The sequence below is a fragment of the Molossus molossus genome, unplaced genomic scaffold, assembly GCF_014108415.1.
Source record: "Molossus molossus isolate mMolMol1 unplaced genomic scaffold, mMolMol1.p scaffold_m16_p_7, whole genome shotgun sequence".
In the NCBI taxonomy this organism is placed as follows: Eukaryota; Metazoa; Chordata; class Mammalia; order Chiroptera; family Molossidae; genus Molossus; species Molossus molossus.
In genome coordinates this window covers 12,937,216-12,956,791 of record NW_023425401.1, presented here as the reverse complement: position 1 = coordinate 12,956,791, position 19,576 = coordinate 12,937,216, and the positions used below count along the sequence as shown (strand labels likewise).

General features: G+C 34.8%; 1 protein-coding gene across 3 annotated transcripts in view; it reads left to right on the top strand.

The window, feature by feature from the left end:
• Positions 1–19,576, top strand: part of TAX1BP1 (Tax1 binding protein 1) — a 65,967-nt gene that overhangs the window by 25,124 nt on the left and 21,267 nt on the right. For all 3 annotated transcript variants that reach the window (XM_036247074.1, XM_036247073.1, XM_036247072.1), the window contains exons 6-13: positions 3,561–3,709; positions 3,807–3,897; positions 7,700–7,885; positions 10,232–10,456; positions 11,008–11,154; positions 12,207–12,330; positions 13,813–13,916; positions 16,803–16,928. In XM_036247074.1, coding sequence (XP_036102967.1) covers positions 3,561–3,709; positions 3,807–3,897; positions 7,700–7,885; positions 10,232–10,456; positions 11,008–11,154; positions 12,207–12,330; positions 13,813–13,916; positions 16,803–16,928 — 1,152 coding nt within the window. The remainder of the gene's footprint in view (positions 1–3,560; positions 3,710–3,806; positions 3,898–7,699; positions 7,886–10,231; positions 10,457–11,007; positions 11,155–12,206; positions 12,331–13,812; positions 13,917–16,802; positions 16,929–19,576) is intronic.

The following is a 19,576-nucleotide window of genomic DNA, read 5'->3' as shown; positions in this document are numbered from 1 at the left end:
ACCCGAGGATATTTTTCCATTTTTTGTACAGATAGAATGGGAGGGAGAGAGAGGAAGGGAGAGAGAGAGAGAAACATCGACGTGAAGGGACACATCGAGTGGCTGCCACCCGCACAACCAACCAGGGCCGGGGACAAACTGCAACCGAAGTATGTGTCCTTAGCGGGAACCGAACCCGGGTCTCTCCAGACCGCAGGCCGACGCTCTAACCGCTGAGCCAAACTGGCCAGGGCTCATTATATTTTTTTGACTCATTTGTCACAAATTATTATTATTATTATTATTATTTTTATCCTCACCTGAGGACATTTTTCCATTTTTTGTACATAGAGTGGGAGGGAGAGAGAGAGAGAGAAACATCGTCATGAAAGGGACACATCGAGTGGCTGCCACCTGCACGACCAACCAGGGCCGGGGACAAACTGCAACCTAGGTACATGCCCTTAGCGGGAACCTAACCCGGGTCCCTCTGGACCGCAGGCGGACGCTCCAACCGCTGAGCCAAACCGGCCAGGGCTGTCACAAATTATTGACTATGTATTCATGGGTTTATTTGTGGGCTCTCTTTCCCATTGATCTGTGTGTAACATGTTACATATCCATGTATAACATAGATCATTATAACAGTACACATAAACTATTTACATTAAAGTAAAAGGTAATATAAGTAAAAATTATGCTGTCCTAAATATTTTCTTATTCTCTGCATCTTTAAAAATGTTAGAATTACTTGTCTGTGGAATGCATACATGTTCAGGAAATAGTTTAGACATTAGATTTATCTGTGGCCTATCTTTCTTTCCTCTCCTCCAACCAAAATATTTAGTCCTTTGAACTGGTATTCTCTTATAAAGGTAGAATTTAAGTGTATTTTCTCATGGCAGATTTTTGAGAGTAGTAGTAGTCTTCATTACATTTTATTGTATGTAAACTTTGCTCTCTTGGAAAAAGGACAGTGGCAAGTACCTGTTTTTCTGTGTTTTAATATTAGGATTATGATGCCCTTTTAGAATGATTTGCAAATACTGACCAAATTACCGTTTACCTCAAATCTCAAGTGTTTTTCAAAGGTTGTATTGTAGATTTTACTTTTTTAAAAAGTTATTATTTTTTAAAATCCTCATCTGAGGATACTTTTTCATTTATCTTCAGATAGAAAGGGAGGGTGGGAGGTAGAGAGAGAGAGAAACATCAGTGTGAGAGAGACACATGAATTGTGTGCCTCCTGAACCACCCTGACCAGGACCAAACTGCAACCGAGGTACATGTCCTTGTTTGGAATCGAAATCAAGACTCTTTAGTCTGTGGGCCAACGCTTTAACCGTTGTGCCAAACCAGCCAGGGCTAAAAAGTAGTTTTTTAAAAAACAGTATTCCTAAGGTTTTGTATGTGTACTAAAGGACCTTGATACCATTTTCACCTTAAGGAAGACTAGCCACATTGAAGATACTTAATGCTCAAACATGAGGACTGGAAACTTGAAAAATAATCCCTACTTTATTGTTTTCATGCCTTTTGAAACTAGGTTTAGCCCTGGCCAGTTTGTCTCAGCGGTTAGAGTGTCCGTCTGCGGTCCAGAGAGATCTGGGTTCGGTTCCCGTTTAGGGCATGTACCTCAGTTGCAATTTGTCCACGGCCCCGGTTGGGTCGTGCGGGTGGCAACCACTCGATGTGTCACTTTCACCTCGATGTTTCTCTTTCTTTCTCTCCCCCCCCCCCCACTCTATCTGAACAAAAAATGAAAAAAAACAAAAAAACAAAAACCAAAAAGAAATGAAACTAGCTTTGGTTGCTGAGAACCTATCAGGTAGGTGTCTTTATGGGTACCAGAAAAATTTTGAGGCTTGCAAGTTATACTTAGAATTAATTTGTGACTTGCTATAGAGTCAGTTGACTCTATATAAAGCAGTTAGTTCATGTGCTGCATTTAGTTGGTTATGACTCTTTCTAGTTCTTGCCCCATACCTTTTTAGAATGCTATTTACTTACTTTAAGACTTCATTAAATACAGAATCAGAAACTAGTTTTTGCCTCTGGGCAATATAATCATGTCTTTGTCCTAGGGCTAAATCTGTTGCCTATTTGTAGTGCCAAGAGAGCATTTTGTAAAACTAAAAATAAAAAAATGTAAAAACCTAGTTAGAGACCTCTCTTGCTGTCTTGATAACATCAGCAAGACAGATATTTAACATGTGTCAGCTTTTACAGCAGTCATTGGGTATTGCCAACAATTACATCAGAATAAATGTTATTTGTTTTCTCCGGTATTGTAGTGTTATATTAGAATCACAAAAACATTTAGTTTTGTTTAACAGTCTTTGGTTAATGTTGCAGATCAGTAAGGCAAACATTACTGTTGTGATAAACTTCTTATGAAGTATACATGCAACATAGCAATTTTCATATTCTAGTAAGATGTTTAAAATGATATTTCACCTATAGGTAAAAATTTGGCTGAGTTTATGAAAAAGTGGCTTTTTAAATACTGTATAACATTTGATACTTTAAAATTGCAGAATGGTGATTTTGTGTGTATAGGGGTGGTACTTTTCTTAATGTGAAATTAAAAATTTTTTTTAACATAACCATTATTACTTTTTTTTCTCTATTGATTTTAGAAAGAGCAGAAAGGAGAGGGAGAGATAGAAACATTGATGAGAGAGAGCATTGATTGGCCACCTCCTGCATGCCTCCCACTGGGGATTAGGCCCACAACATGGGCATGTGCCCTGATCCGGAATTGAACCGGCGACCTTTTGGTGCATGTGTTGACGCTGAACCACTGAGCCACACCAGCCGGGCTTATCAATTTTTTTAATGTATAGTTTTTCATAACAGAGAACCTCCATATTCATTATTATATTTAATTCTCATAATTTTATAAACTAGGCAGAAAAGGCCTTATTATCTCTATTTTACAGATTATAAAACAGGCATATAGAAGAGTTTGATCAAGTTCTTATAAGTTATCTAATTGTCTTAATTGATGTGATCAAAATTTTATACTTTTAAATTATCTATTTAATGTAGAATATTCTACTTTAAAAAGAAGTACATTTTTTAAATTTACTACCTCTTTTATATTTCAGTTCTTTGAATGTCCATGCCTCCGTGTCACAGTGGCAGGAGCATTGGGAACATTGCATTAGGCAGATAACTTAGTGTTTTGGTATAATTATCAGTGGGGCTTAGTGATCTATGCTAGAAGAAGTGAGTGTTAACCTTGGTGGTATCATGAAACCTGATTTGTCATTGGGGTAACATCGAAAAGTGCGATGTGAAAAATGAAAGTGACTAAATTTTTTTTCTCATTTTTGTTGCCTGCCCTCTGGTGGAGAAGATAGTGAAATCAACAAACAGGGTGTAAGAAAAGTGCAGGGAAAAAATTAACTTAGTATATGTAAAGTTGAATGTATGTTACAATTTTAGGTTTAGTTTTTAGTCTTAGTTTATAAACTTTGCAGGGGACAAATGTGGGATTAAAATTTAATGACATAGATTTCTTTAAGATGAATACTTGTCATATTAATATGTTTCTCAAAATGATTGTTGTATCTAAGGAACTTACTGAAGTATCAGAAACTTTAAAAATGGAAAATGAAGAATTTAAGAGGAGATACAATTATGCTACATCTAAAGCTGTCAAGCTTGAGGAAGATATTGTGTTAGTGACAAATAAAGCAATTGAAAAAGAAACCGAATTGGACAGGTATTTCTGACACTTTTAAAAGATACCTTTATGTTCTAAAAATGTTTTAACCAAGTTTTTTTTGTGTGTATATTAATGTTACTTGACCTTAACTCAGTTTAAAGGACAAACTCAGGAAGGTACAATGTGAAAGAGAACAACTTGAATATCAGTTGAAGACAGAAAAGGATGAGAAGGAACTATATAAGGTAATTTTTTCTTTCCATTTTTATTACTTATCTATTACTATGTAAGAAATTACCCTAAAACTTATTTAATAGTCAGGAATTTGGGAGCAACTTAGTTGAGTTGTTATAGCTCAGGGTCTCTTGTGTAGTTGCAGTTCAGGATGTTGGCTTGGGCTCTAGTCACCTTAGGGCTTTTTTGGAACTGGAGGATCTGCTGTCAAGGTGGCTCACTCACATGACTTCTGGCAAGAGGCCCTATAGTTTCTTGCTGTGTGGCCTCTTCAGTGGCTGTTTGAATGTCCTTACAACATGGCAGCCAACTTCCCTTAGAGTGAGCTATCCAAGAGAGAGCAAGGAGGAAGTTACAGTGTTTCTAGTCTCCAAAGTTGTACACTGAAGCAAGTCTTTTGGTCCGGTGACTTGGAAGAGGGGAATTAGGCTCTGCGTCTTGAAGAGAGGAGTGTCAAGGGATTTGGGGGTGTATTTTTAAACTACCTCATTTAATCTAGTTCACAAAAGTTAATTTTTAGAAAATTAATTTGCTAGTATTTTTTTTTTTTAATCCTCACCCGAGGACATGCTGAGAGAGGGAGAGAGAGAGAGAGAAGTGAGAGAGAGAAAACATCAGTTGGTTCTCTTCCGCATGCATCCTAACCAGGGACTAAACCCACAACCCAGGATGTGTCCTGTCTGGGAATCGAACCCGCAACCTTTTTGGTGTACAGGAGAACGCTCAACCAACTGAGCCACCTGGCTAGGCAATTTGCTGGTATTTTACATACTTAGCAGGTAATGTATAATAAGTCAAAGAGATTTAATGATAACATGATACCTGTTCATCAGAATTTATATAACCAATAATTTCCCCCCTTTAAGAACATATAAAACTTAGGGAGAACATTACTTCAGTGATGGCTGTCATATTTTAGAGTTTGATTTTTGGAATAATCTTCAGGGACTGTCATTTTAAAAAGAATATTCTTACTGATAAAAATCTTTACCTTTTGTATTTTTTTCCTCTTTACGTGATTCTGAAATACTTAGCTTAATTGTCAGTAATGTTATAGATGCAAATTGAGACTTGTTTATCTTAAGTGTCGCATAAGCAGTTCCTGACAGTAGTTTCAGATGAGGAATTTCAAAAATATTCTGGGTTCTCAAGCGTTATCCAGATAGATCTCAATATGATCTCATCAAGAGATAGATTAGATACATTCAGTGACTCTCAAATACTGACTACACAGTGTTGCTGTTCTTTTCTCACTGAATGTATCTAATCTATCTCTTGATAGATTAGATACATTCAGTGAGAAAAGAACAGCAACACTGTGTAGTCAGTATTTGAGAGTCACAGTTTGTATTGAGAAACTAGAATATGATTTGTTTTATTGCCACTGGGATTTTCCTACTTATTTTTGGTGGTTGTTTTTTTAAAAGATAAAAATGTTGAGTCTATGGGGTACCTTAGAGCAGAGCATGGATAGGGATATTTTGCTTGTCATGCATTTAAAAAAACCATCCTATTTCTTACGACAACTAAACAACTCTTTCCCTGAGTGGGTGCATGCACATTTGTGTATATATCACTTTCAAAACAGGAATCAAAGTAGTTGAAGATTAACTAGTAGATGATTTTATGATTTGACATTTTAAGAAAAAGTGCCCAGAAATAATGTTTGGTTTTTGAACACGATTATGTAAAAGGAAAACAATACAGTTACATAGAGGAGGAATAGATGCAGTTGGATTACCATTTATATGATGTTTTTGCAAACTACCTTTAAATGAAGTTGTTTTTTTTCAGTTAAAATGAATATTTTTTAACTAAGTGAAAATTTGGCACCTGCAATAATTTTTTTACTTAATGTTACTATGAGTTTCAGTGAGAATGTTTGTTTTGTTGCCAGGAAAAGACCTGGGCATTATATCTCTGGATAATTAAGTGCTTTCCATGTTGTGTTTCTGTTAGCACAGTTGGAGATAATAAGATTGATAAAATGTCTGTGTCTACATTTTAATTCAGGAATAAAATGAATCATAAAGGCATACTATTTAGTATTGGGAAGTAAACCAGTGTAATGATAACTTGGATGACTTATTTTGGAAAGAAGGCAACCTATCTAAACCTATCACCTGTCTACCCTGCCTTTCTTTTCTGAGAATAGCACTTTATAGAGGGTTGGCAACCACATTTTAGGGTACATCCAGTATTTTTTTTCCTTTATTCTAAATTATGTATCCCTTACATTATCTCTCTCTGTTTTTTACTTTCTGCAAAGACTTTCTGTTTGTCAGTTGTACACCTGAATGACAAATCCTTTGCAAAAGACTTGGCAGGAAGGAAGAAGGGCACGAAGGAGGTGTCTTAGGGATTTATTCTTTTACAGTGTTCTCATATCTTTGGTTTTGTATAATAATTAGAAGTTGGGATCAAAGTGACATCAAAATTTCCATTTGAGTACACCCCAGTGTTCTGAACAGTGTTTCGTTTGTATGTGTGTGCCCTGAAAATTAGAAGTAAAACTCTTTTGTAGGGATTTTTTTGTTTTGTTTTGTGTTATTTTGGCAAAGAGAGCCTACTTACTGAGTTTGATATGACTTACTATACTCTTATTTTAATCCTCACCTGAGGATATGTTTATTGATTTTTTTTTTAGAGAGAGAAAAACAGAAACATCAGTATCAGTGTGGGAGGGAAACATCTATTGGTTGTCTCCTGTACGACCCCTGACTGAGAATAGAATCCGCAACCTAAGTATCTGTCCTGACTGGGAATCAAACCAGAAACCTTTTGGTGTACGGGATGATGCTCCAACCAGCTGAGCCACCTGGCCAGAGCAAGACTTAAACTATACTCTTACCTCAGAATTTCCCATTCAAGTTGTTGATGTGAATACCAGAGAGATTCCTTTCTCTCCCTCCTAGCCCCTATTGGATCATTAACCCATCCCTGCCATGTAAGAATTTAGAGGACTTGGTAAAATACTTGCATAAACTGATGATTATGAAAATTAGGTAGTACTGTTAAAGTGATGCTGCAAGGATCTTGAGCCCTTAAGAGAACCCAGAGTTATATTCTGTCCTTGTAAATAGAAATTAGTCTTTCAGCATTCTATACTTTTAAAGAGTAAAGTGCAAGAAGTATGTTAATTCATTTATCTCTGGTACCCTTAACCAAAGCAAGATAACCCTTTATAGTGGAAAGTAGATATTCGTACTGTTTATAATTTCAGTTATAGAATTCAATTCGTTTATCTGTTGTGAGCAAATGAGCAGCTGCAGCCAAAGTTGCTGGGAAAAATCTATTGGGTTAATTAATCAACAGATATATTTTTAGGCATACAGGAAGTAAGTGATATAGTAGTTTTCACAAGCAAAAGTTGAATTGCTTAAGATCTTTTCCAGATTTTCATTATGCCTTTATATTTGAATATGTCTGTAACATAATGTTTTACCAAAAGAACAACCAAATCCACTTGTTATTTTTAAGAGAAATTTAAATGATTAAGTCAGAGGGAAAGACTTTAGAGACCAGGTAATATTGTTAGATCTTAGAATTACTAGCCTGTATGGAAAGTAAAAAAACAAAACAAAAATAACTTAGAAAATTTATGTAAAAAAATAATTTAGAAAATCGTGTTCTGCACCCACATAGTTAGCTAGTCACTTGTGACAGAACTCTCTCTCCTGACTCCAAGTCTAGTAAGTCTTCCTATCCCTTAATCAAATTTGGATTCGAGATGAACAATGGTGTTTTAAACTTTGACTGACTTAGGTTATGGAGTTAGACTGTTCTTGATATTTTCAAGCGCTGTTGTTACAGGTTCATTTGAAGAATAGAGAAATAGAAAATACCAAGCTTGTGTCAGAGGTCCAAACTTTAAAGAATTTAGATGGGAATAAAGAAAACATGATTATTCATTTCAAAGAAGAGATTGGCAGACTGCAATTCTGTTTGGCTGAAAAGGATAGTCTGCAAAGGGCTTACCTGCTTACCACCTCAAGTAAGGTAAGTACTTTTGCAACATGTATTTGAAGATTGTAAAACATTGTCTCTGTTAAATGTATACAAAATGGTAGTTTCCATTTTTAATTTTCTCTCCTCCAGCTTTTTAGAAGAAGTTCAAACTTATAAAAAAGTTGGAAGAGCCCTGGCCAGTTAGGCTCAGCTGTTAGAGCATCGACCTGCGGTCCAGAGAGACCTGGGTTCGGTTCCCGCTAAGGGCACGTACCTTGGTTGCAGTTTATCCCTGGCCCTGGTTGGGTCGTGCGGGTGGCAGCCACTTGATGTGTCCCTTTCACATCGATATTTCTCTCTCTCTCTCTCTCTCTCTCTCCCCCCCCCTCGCTCTATCTGAACAAAAAATGGGAAAAAAATGTCCTCGGGTGAGGATAAAAAAAAAAGTTGGAAGAACAAAACAATGAATAAACATCCTCAAGTAAAGGCAGACCACCTGTATTTCCCCCACGTATATGACTTTTCTGAGCCATTTGAAAGTCAGTTGCAGGTATTATGGCATTTCACCCAAAATATTTTAGCATGTCTCTCCTAACAAAAAGTACATCTTTATAACCGTAGTACCATTAGCACATCTAAGAAATTGAACACTGATTTAGTATCAATTCTTATATATAGTTTTAGTCCACATTCAAATTGCCCCAAATATATTTTTATTTAACTTTTAAATTTCTTGATCCATGGATGGTCAAAGAACATACATTAATTTATTGTGGTGTTCTTGGTCTGCTCTAATCGATAATAGCTTCCCTATACTTTTTTGACATTGATATTTTTTAAGAATTCAGGCTTGTCAGAGAGAATGTTCTAATATTTAGATTTGTCTGTTGTTTTCTCATGATTAGATTAGTTCAGACATTTTTGGCAAGAAAAGGCGTAGGTGTTGTTTTATACATTTTATTGCAGTCTAATCAAAAGTCACATAGTGTTAATCCATTCCTGATGATGTTAGGTTTACTCATATGTTTAAAGATATGCCTGCCTGTTTCTCCATTATATCAGTGCATTTCCCTTTGTGATTATTGAGTAATCTGTGGGATCATATTTGAGATTATGTGAACATCCTAGTCCCCAGGAGTCTCTCACCCACTGTTTTTTATCCCTTGATGATCCTCACCTGCATCACATTACATTAGTGTTTGCAAAATGGTGATTTAAAAGTTTTTGCCATTCCTTTTACATTTATTAGTAGGTATTCTTTTTTTTTTTTTTATCCTCACCCAAGGACATTTTTCCATTTTTTGTTCAGATAGAGTGGGAGAGAGGGAGAGGAAGAGAGAGAGAGAGAGAGAGAGAAAGAGAGAAACATCGACGTGAAAGGGACACATCGAGTGGCTGCCACCCACCCGACCAACCAGGGCCAGGGACAAACCGCAACTGAGGTACGTGCCCGTAGCGGAAATTGAACCCGGGTCTCTCTGGACCGCAGGCTGACCGCTGAGTCAAACCGGCTGGGGCACAATTTATACTTTTTTAAAATATTTTTATTTTTAAGGGGTGCTAAATTAACTTTACATTTTCCCTAGTGCATCTTTGCTGTTTGCATATCAATTCTTTTTAAAACTAAGTTTAAAATTTGTTCTGTCTTTTCTTTTTATCTTTATTATTGAAAGTATTATAACTATTCCCCTCCTTTTTTCCCTCATTGACCCTCCCTCTTCCCCACCTCTACCCCTACCCCCTGTATTTTCATAACATATTGGTTATTTTTAGGTTAGATAGTAAGAAACATCTTTTAACAAAGTTTTTTGAGTTACGCCCTGGCTGTTGTGGCTCAGTTGGTTGGGTGGCGTCCCCTGCACTGAAAGGTTTGCTGGTTGGATTTCTGGTCGGGGCACATGCTACATCCCTGGTAGGAGCCTTGCAGGAGGTAGCTGATCTGTGTTTTGCTATCACATTGATGTGTTTTCTCTCACTCTCTCTCTCCCTTTTTCTTCTCTTTCTCTTAAAAAAAAATGAATGAAAAAATTATACTTTTGATGACAAAGAAGTTTTTGAAATTATTTTTATTGGTGATATAAAAAATGAGGGTCAATACTTCCAGCTGGAGAGATTCTGGGGGACAAGAGCTTGCATTCCAGTCTTAGTTTGTCCAGGCCACTGACTTCCAGTACTTGTTTACTCATGTGTAAAGTGGTGGTAGTGATGCCTAGTTTGTAGGATTGTTATATAGTACTCTAAAACAAAGTCTAGACTTAAACATGCTTTAAGTTCTGAACAGAAAAGCAATATTTAATTTAAAATTTTGGGTTTGTTGAAATATGAGTAAAAATGGTTTTTGCTTCTGTTCTTTTACTTGACTCTTAATTACAATTGTATTTGTCTGCTTTTCTTCAGGAAGATACATTTCTTTTAAAGGAGCAGCTTCGTAAAGCAGAGGAACAGATTCAGGCAACTCGACAAGAAGTTGTCTTTCTGACTAAAGAACTTAGTGATGCTGTAAATGTGCGAGATAAAACGATTGCAGATCTACATACTGCACGCTTGGAAAATGAGAAAGTCAAAAAGCAGTTAGCTGATGCAGTGGCAGAACTTAAGCTAAATGCTGTGAAAAAAGACCAGGTAAAGCAGGTTAATTTTGAGTTTCCATTTTGATCAAAGCTCATTAGAAGAGTGGGTTATATAACATTAAAATAAATCAGGTCAGATTCCTGATCTGAATTTTAAGTTTCCATTAATTTTCTTTAGTCATTGAAACTTCTTGAGTTGAAGTTAATATAAGTTTTAAGAAAAACTGCTGTAAGCAAATTCCTAATGGTTAGTAAAAACTGGTCTATTATTCTTAATTAAACTTTCCGATGTCAGGTATATATACTTTGCTGGAATTTCTTATTTACTAGCTGCATAAAAAGGTATTATGGTTATTTAACAGAGTAATACTTGCTCCTCAGGAGGTGGATTAGTCTTCTCTAGTTTTTTAATGAATCTTAGTCCTAAGAATATAAAGCTGGATTTATTAGGAGAACTAACTAATATGGCCCTGTAGCCAAAACTCCAAAACAAATAAAAAAAGCCAGAAAGAAAAAAGTGAAACTAAAGTTTGAATTTACTACTACTGCATTATGATAGCAAATGTTTATCTTTTTCTTAGAGGAAGTGTTTATTTCTCTTAGGAAAAAACTGATACATTGGAACATGAACTGAGAAGAGAAGTTGAAGATCTGAAACTTCGTCTTCAGATGGCAGCAGATCATTATAAAGAAAAATTCAAGGAATGCCAGAGGCTCCAAAAACAAATAAATAAACTTTCAGACCAATCAGTAAGTATAATAGAATTAATCTTAGTGAAATACTTCTTTTATCAATATTCTTGTTTGCAAATCAAATTTATAGTATTGAAAATATCATTCTTTTTAATATAATTTACCTCTACTTGATTTCAAGTCATTGGCTTAATTAATACTGTAATGATAACTTTTTAAATCTGGAATTTTTATTTGCTGGAGAACCAACTAAGGAAGCAAGGGCAACAACAGGGATAAAAAAAGAGCCCTCTTTTCTTGACCATTTTCCTCTTAAGTTGACGTGTTTTCCACTTAAATATTCAATACATATTATTGAATCCCTCCTTGTGACAATGATACCTGTCCTCAGTGGGGTTCATCATTTGATTGTCAGTGGTGAGTTCTTTCCTCCTGTTCATACCCATTAGATTAGGAAGAGTTAGAAAGCATTAGCTAACTGTTTTGTATTCCATTTGAGTGTGGGTAGGCAGATTTAATAAAATCAATGATAATGTTTCTGTTTTTGATGTCTGTGTTTTAATGTGGGTCCCCAAATTATGCTTTAATATAAAATTTCTTATGTAATGGAGTCTTGGAAGGGAAGAAACACATTTAAAATCTGAAGTTGAAAATTATATTACAATTCTCTTTACTAACCAGATTTACTGTAAAGACAAATTTTATTTGTTCTGTACTATGTGACACAAATGATATTTTTCCAGTCATTTGAAATCTGAAAGGAGACAAAAGAAGCAAGAAATGCATGAGATAAAGTAGGAAGGCTTTTGTGAAAAAACATTACACTTTATGATCCACATGTGTAGATTTTTGGTGTGGGGCCTTTAACTATATTATAACTTTGTAGTAGAAAACTTGTAAGATTTCTGTGAATGCTTGTTTTGACAAAAAACATGAGGTTTTCTTTTTGGAATGTGAGGAAAGTGATACATGTAACTTTAAACTTTCTTGGCTTTTAGGACAGTAGCAGGTTTGTGGACGTTCAGGATTTCTAGATATGATTATTTACATAATGGCTGAAGGGAGAAAATATAATTCATTTAACAACTTATTGTTAACATTTTGAATAGGCCAGCAACAATAATGTCTTAACAAAGAAAATTGGAAATCATCAGAAAGTGAATGATGTCTCAATAAACACAGAACCAGCTACTACTGCTTCTACTATAGGCATAAAGCCCCAATCTTCTGCAGGTAAAAATTTTAGACTTTTTGTGTAGTGTTCTGCCTTAAAATGTACTCATACTTATTTATACTACCTTATTCCAGGAGTAAGAATTTTAGGGAGTTTATAGAAATCTTTATAAAAGAAAGAATTGAGGAAAGTAAGAGTCTAATATTAAGATAAAGTTATGCATGTGTGAATATACAAAGTGTGGTGTGAACTAGTATTTATCTTCATGAGAATATTTAAAAGTATTAAATGACCTGGTGTTTGTAAGCTCAGATGCATATAGCTTTTGGGTTGTAGGACAAAAGCCAGGAATTGAATTTTTAATTAATATTCCACTAAAATCTGTGGAATTTTGAAACATGTCTGGCATCAGTTCAGTTCTGTTAGTGGAAATGACTTGTAAATCTCCTGTTTGGTGTGTCTCATATCTGTCTCTGGTTGCTTTGGATCAATAGGGTACTTTCTCATTAGTATACTTATTAGTGGATAAGGTAAATTTTTTATTAGTTTATTAATTTATAGAACAGATTAGAGAGACATAGTGAATACATGAGCAACATGTAAATTTGAATTAACTCTAGGGTTTTTCTTGTCCTCATATCTTTTTTTCAACCTGTATTAATGATTTAGCAATAATGAAAGTAAGTACTGGGGTATATAAAAGTAAATTTCCTTGTGTAATTTTTGGGCAATTGATGTCTTATACTTTTTAAATGTATTGTAAATTTCCTATACTATTAAATATTTAATTAGGTTCAGCTGCTACAGAACAGGGTCCTGTTTTATATTTCTGTACATACATGGTGGTGTACAGTATTTACTTAATAAAGACCTAGTGAATAGTAATGAAGGACTGAAAAAATGATTTAAAATGTTTTCTCAGAGTATGGCTTTTCTACTTATCCTGTCTACTCAGTTATATAAATTTTTGTGCCATTTTAGAACTATTTTTTTTTAATTTATTTTTATTCTCACCCGAGGACATTTTTTCATTTTTTGTTCAGATAGAGTGGGAGGGAGAGAGAGGAAAAGAGAGAGAGAGAAAAAAAAAAACATCGAAGTGAGAGAGACACATCGAGTGGCTGCCTCCCATATGGCCCTGACCCAACCAGGGCTGGGGACAAACTGCAACCGAGGCACGTGCCCTTAGCGGAAACCGAACCGAGGTCTCTCTGGACTGCAGGCCAACACCCTAATCGCTGAGCCAAACTGGCCAGGGCTAGAACTATTCTTAGGTAATTTAAAAAAATAATGATCCTTTTGTTACTGAGTGTGAACTTGGTTCTGGTCAAACTGACATTTAAAGAATTCTCACCTAGAGTTGATATTATCCTTCTTTGTTTATTTTGTGTATGGATAGATATGTTTAAATAGGTGTTTTTCTTCTTCAGTATTCCATTTACTATATTTCACAGTATACTGACCTTTAAGTTATTCTGAACAGGAAAATAATATAAGGAGAAAATGAATTTTTAATAATCTTATTTCCTGCCTTGTTGTAGCCGAGACAGATTTTGACATTGTAACAAAAGGGCAAGTCTGTGAAATGACCAAAGAAATTGCTGACAAAACAGAAAAGTATAATAAATGTAAACAACTCTTGCAGGTAAGCTAGCTAATTTGTAAGTGAAAGATAGATTTATCAAATGTAATGGCTTAGTTTACCTTTATTGTTTTGATTGATGGGTGTCCTAGAGTTTCTTTTTCATTCACATATACTGGCATTTTGTTTTAACTATTGAGATGTTGAGAGGGGGTTGTTCTGTGTATCTTGCCATGTAGACCTGTGTGTAAAATCATGATCCTAAAAGTACTTTCTGTTCACCCGATGTCCTTCTCTCGGTAATGGGCAGGTGATTAATTTAGGTTGGCTATTATTGTCTTCTTATTAGGATACATGAAAAATGTTTGACTTTATAAAAGAGAAGTGCTCTTTTTACATTTCCTATAATAATTGCAAATATTTCTACCACATTTTATTTTATTTTCTTATTTATTTATTTATTTTTTGTCCTCACCCGAGGACATTTTTCCATTTTTCATTCAGATAGAGCGGGAGGAAGAGAGAGAGAGAAACATTGACGTGAAAGGGACATATCGAGGGCTGCCACCCACACGGCCCAACCAGGGCCGGGGACAAACTGCAACTGAGGTACGTGCCCTTAGCAGGAACTGAACCCGGGTCTCTCTGGACCGCAGGCTGTCGCTCTAACTGCTGAGCCAAACTGGCCAGGGCTCCTATCACATTTTAAAGTGACCAGATTTGCAAAGTGGAAAAAGGGCACATTAATCAAATAAGTTGTTGCCTTTACATCGTTATTTTGATTATTTTGAACTGTATTATTTAAACATTTCTGTTTTGCAACTGTCTTGGTAGCATTTACTTCTAGAGTATTTAAAGGACAAAGGGAAAAGGCTTCTCATTTATACCTAATTTGGAGAAGGGAGGAAAAGGTATTCTGTGTATATAATTTTTTTTTAAACTAAATATCTTTTGTGTCTGTTTCTCTGTGCATGTGGAGAGGAGAGGGATATCTTAGAGCTGGAGAAGTTCATATTGTTATCGCAAGTTTACTAGAGTAATTTAAAATATTTTATGCTACTACCTACTAAATAATGTTAATGCAATAATTTAATCCAATTTTAAACAATGTTTATGTTGCCTCAAATGATCTTTCCTTCTGTGGAAAGATTAGTATGGTTTATGTTTGAGTTCAAAGTAGTTGTTTATAAGGGACTAAACTATTTTTCATTCATTATAAAACAATTCTGTATGAATATTAAAAATCTCATTATGTAGTATTGAAAGGAAGCTAGATTGTCCCATTGAAACTAAAACCTTCTCAAGGAACTTTATTTTTTTTACAACTGTGTTGAAGTACAATTGAAATCCAATAAACTGCACTTATTTAGAGTAGGCAGTTTGATCATTTTTTGCCATATATAGTTGTGAAATTTACAATGTCAGGAGTTTTTTTTGTACGTATTTGCAGCTCATCCGTGAGAAACTATTGGCTTGCTTTCTGCCTCTATAGATTAGTCTACGTTTTTTGTACAGTTTCTATAAATGGAATCATATGGTCTATACTCTGTTTCCTGTCCTCTTTCAGCATAATTATTTTGAGACTCACGCATGTTGTTGTTTATATTGGTACTTAACTCCTTTTCATTGCAAGAGGAAATTTTTGCTATTTTAAAAATTGGGTTATTCATCTTATTGAGTTTGTGTTCTTTATTCTGGCTATAAGTACTTTGTCTCATATAGTGTAGTAATTATTTTTTCCAGTCTGCAGCTTGCCTTTTCATTTCCTTAATGATATTTTTTATTTATTCATTTTAAAATATGTTTTTATTGACTTTTTAGAGAGAGAGGAAGGAACAGAGAGATAGAAACATCGATGTGAGAGAGAAGCATCAATTGGCTGCCTCCTGCATGTCCCCCACTGGAGATCAAGCCCACGTCCTGGACATGTACCCTGACCAGGAATTGAACTGGGACCTCTCAGTCCATGGGACAATGCTCAATCCATTGAGCCACATTGGCTGGATTTTAGTAGTATTTTTAGATAAAGTTTTAATTTTGATGAAGTGCAGAATGTCAATTTATTTTTTTATGTTCAAAGAACATTTACCTAATTTAATTTGTAAAGATTTTCTCCTACTTTATCTTCTAGAAGTTTTTATAACCTTAGGTTTTACATATAGAGGCATTAGCCATTTTAAGTTTATTTTTGTGTGTAGTGTTAAGTATGGTATGTATAGAATAGATATTTAGTTGAGCCAGTATTCTTTGATGAAAAGACTTTGTTTTCTCCATTGACTGCTGAAAGCATGTTTTAAAACTTTCACCTTGAACAAAAACATTCAAAATGAAATTGGCCAATTTACCTTTTTGTCATCTTTGTAACTCTTTCCTTTTAATGTTCTGGATTATATAGTAGAGCAGTATATAACAAGTCAACCTAGAGGCTGTCTTGGTCAGGAAATCGCAGAGTTCTATTTATCAATGTCTGAAAACAGTGGCATTAAAAGTATATGATTTATATTACCTCTCTTAGCAAAAGTTATACATAGTTTTTGTGATATATTATGACATTGCAGAAATAAAGAATAATAGTGGTAAAAATATCATCGTGATCCTGATACTCAGAGATAAGAGCTATTAATAGTTTGTTTTCTATACAACATTGCATAGATGTCATATAAAATTGTGTTAAACAACTTTTAAAATGAAGATAGATTACTCTGTGTATTTTGTTTCGGCAGCTTGCTATTTTCAGTTAATGTATCTTTACATTTTTCTTTGTTAATTTCATTATGTGCATATAAAATGATTTATTCAATCTTCCACTGACAGACATTTGGTTATTTCAATTTTTATATGGTTGCAGCAGTGTTATAATAAACATTTAGCACATACCTAAATATGTTTGTGTAGCTTTTGGCTCTATATGGATTTAAAATCTTTTGGTAATTTACTAATTTCATTTAGGATGAGAAAACAAAGTGCAATAAATATGCTGATGAACTTGCAAAAATGGAGCTGAAATGGAAAGAACAAGTAAAAATTGCTGAAAATGTAAAACTAGAACTAGCTGAAGTAGAGGATAATTACAAAGTAAGTTTAGTATTTGTATAACTTGAGGCATAGTTCCTGGTACTTTTGGAAATGTGTTATCTAATTTTTATTAATCCAATGTACATTTTTAATATGGGTAATTGGGATGATATTTTTGTGTATAAATAAAAATAGATCATGAATTTAATTATGTTGTATATAATTCAATCACTATGAACTGAGAAAATGGATGTCCATATGCATTGCCATTGTGGCTTTAATTCTCTGGATTCAGATGTTTATTAAAATTATCTCTTAATTATGTTCAGTATATCATTTCATTAGTCTCTTGTTGACTTAAAAAGAACATGAATGTATATGTAAAATTATTTTAGGGCCTTGGCATTTTTGTGGGAGTGTAATAATATATGATCAGTAATTTTTAAAGTTTAAGAATTTTCAAATTTATCACCAGAGTGTATTATTTAACAGTTGGGAGTGAAATACTGTGGAATACATTTTTGCCAGTGTAACATAAACCAACAAACAAGCCTAAATGGTAATTAAAATTTGTAAGAATGGTAGAAAAAAAATTTGCAGGCTGTTTAGCTAATTAATAAGAAGAAAAGTATTTTTCCCTCCAAGGAATAAAGTGTAATCTTATATATTCTAAGATACATATGTATATATAATTTGGCCTATTTTTGTGTGTGAATGAATAAAGACCAGGAAGGTCTAAATTATTTAACTTTACTATGTCATAAGTAATAGTACCTATAATTTAATTTTAAAATGTGATATTCTTAATGACACCAAGAATTACTTCAGGTTTCATGGGGACTGGAGAGGGTGGCACATTACAGACTAAGGTAACTTGACTGGAGGTTCTTGTATTATCTTCGGTCAGAATGAAATTTTGAAAGTTTTATTTCATGATATTACTGCTTCTGAAATCCTATGGATATTGTTTTCATTGGCTGGCAACTTCACTTATAAGGCTGAATACTGAATTTATATGAAATTTTATTTTTGAAGATTGACAAAAAATGATTTAATACTTATTGAAGCCAATTATACATAAAGGAGTATGTAGCTATTAGTTTGGTGAGCATTCATATAAGTAGCTACAACGCTATACTTTATTTTTTATCCTCACCCAAGGACATTTTTTGCATTTATCTTCAGATTGAGAGGGAGGGAGAGAGGGGGGAAGAGAGAGAAAAACATTGATGTGAGAGAGAGACATAGACTGGTTGCCACCTACACAACCCCAACTGGGGCTGGGGACAAACTGCAACCAAGGCACATGCCTTTAGTGGAACGAACCCGGGACCCTCTGGTCCGTGGGCTGATGCTCTAACCACTGGGAAAACCAGCCAGGGCTATAATGCTATACTTAAAGAGTTTATGAAGTACTAGTAGGGATTGTTAGAAGTGTAATGGTGATATTCACAATGCTTTCACATTCACAACCTAGCTAATTCACAACCAATGGGGAGCTAAGTTATATTTTTACTTTATTAATGGTAAAAATGAACATTGGGATTAAGCAACATTTTTAAGGTTTACAACAGTAGGTAAAGGTGCTTGGCTTTTTGTTTATTGCCCTTTCTCTTATTTCTCACTGTTAAACAAGCACTCATACCAGGCAAGGCAAACTGTGATGAAGTTCTATAAGTCCAAGTACTTTAGGACTGTTCCCAATGGAATATTTAAGAGTTAATATTATGGGGAAACTAGACATTTGAAAGACCCAACTAAGGGGAGGAGCAGAGATAGGAAAGGAAGCCGCAGCATTCTAAGCCCACAGAGAAGCCCTAGTACAGATTTGGAGGTCAGGAGTGGAGAGCCTCATCTGGGAACTGTTAGCTTTGAGTCATAGGACTATGTCTGTAGTGGAGTAGATTAGACTTGACAGACAAGTCAAAGCTGAATTTGGGTGCATTTTGCTACTCAGATTTTTCTAGGAGAAAACCCAACTAGAGTGGGTCTTTTTGAAAATAATTTGGTAGCACAGAGAGTATAGGTGGGAAGGGTTTTTGAAGGTAAAAGCAGGTAGAAATACTCTTGGATGAATTGATAAAGCCTACCTCCTTGGGTACCTTCCCTGATCACCTACCTTTGAATAGGACATGAGTTTATAAAGGAAACATTTGAAAGACATTCTTATGGGAAAAAAACCACTGAAGAGTAGTCTTATTTATATTTGCATCCATGATGCTTATGCTGTAATAGGTGAACAGTGGGTGGTTGTTGAATGAATGAATAACTTATAAACTGAAAATGTTGGGTAGGGGAAGAAGAGGAGAAGGGGAGAAGTGTTCCAGCATACGTTCCTAGCTTCAATTACAGTGGGCTCTGAGATTGATAATACCAGTTAACAGAGAAATAGAAAAGTAGGTTTGGGACATTTTGCCCTTGCAGTGCAGAAAGACAGCCATGAAACATGTCTAACCATCCATTAAAAAGGCTGATTTGGAACTTAGGAAAGAAAGAGTGTGGCACATGAGTTAGTACTTATGATTTATTCCCCTGAGGATGATAGTTGAAAGCAGAAGAAAGCGAGTTTTCAGAGAGGAGAAGCCAAAGAAGAAACTTTGGAGAATACCCGTATTTGTAATTGTGAAGAAATGGACACAGATCATGAGAGGATGACAGAGTTGGGGCAGTTTCATATAAACAGGAAAAGTTTTAAGAGTAAGGGAAAT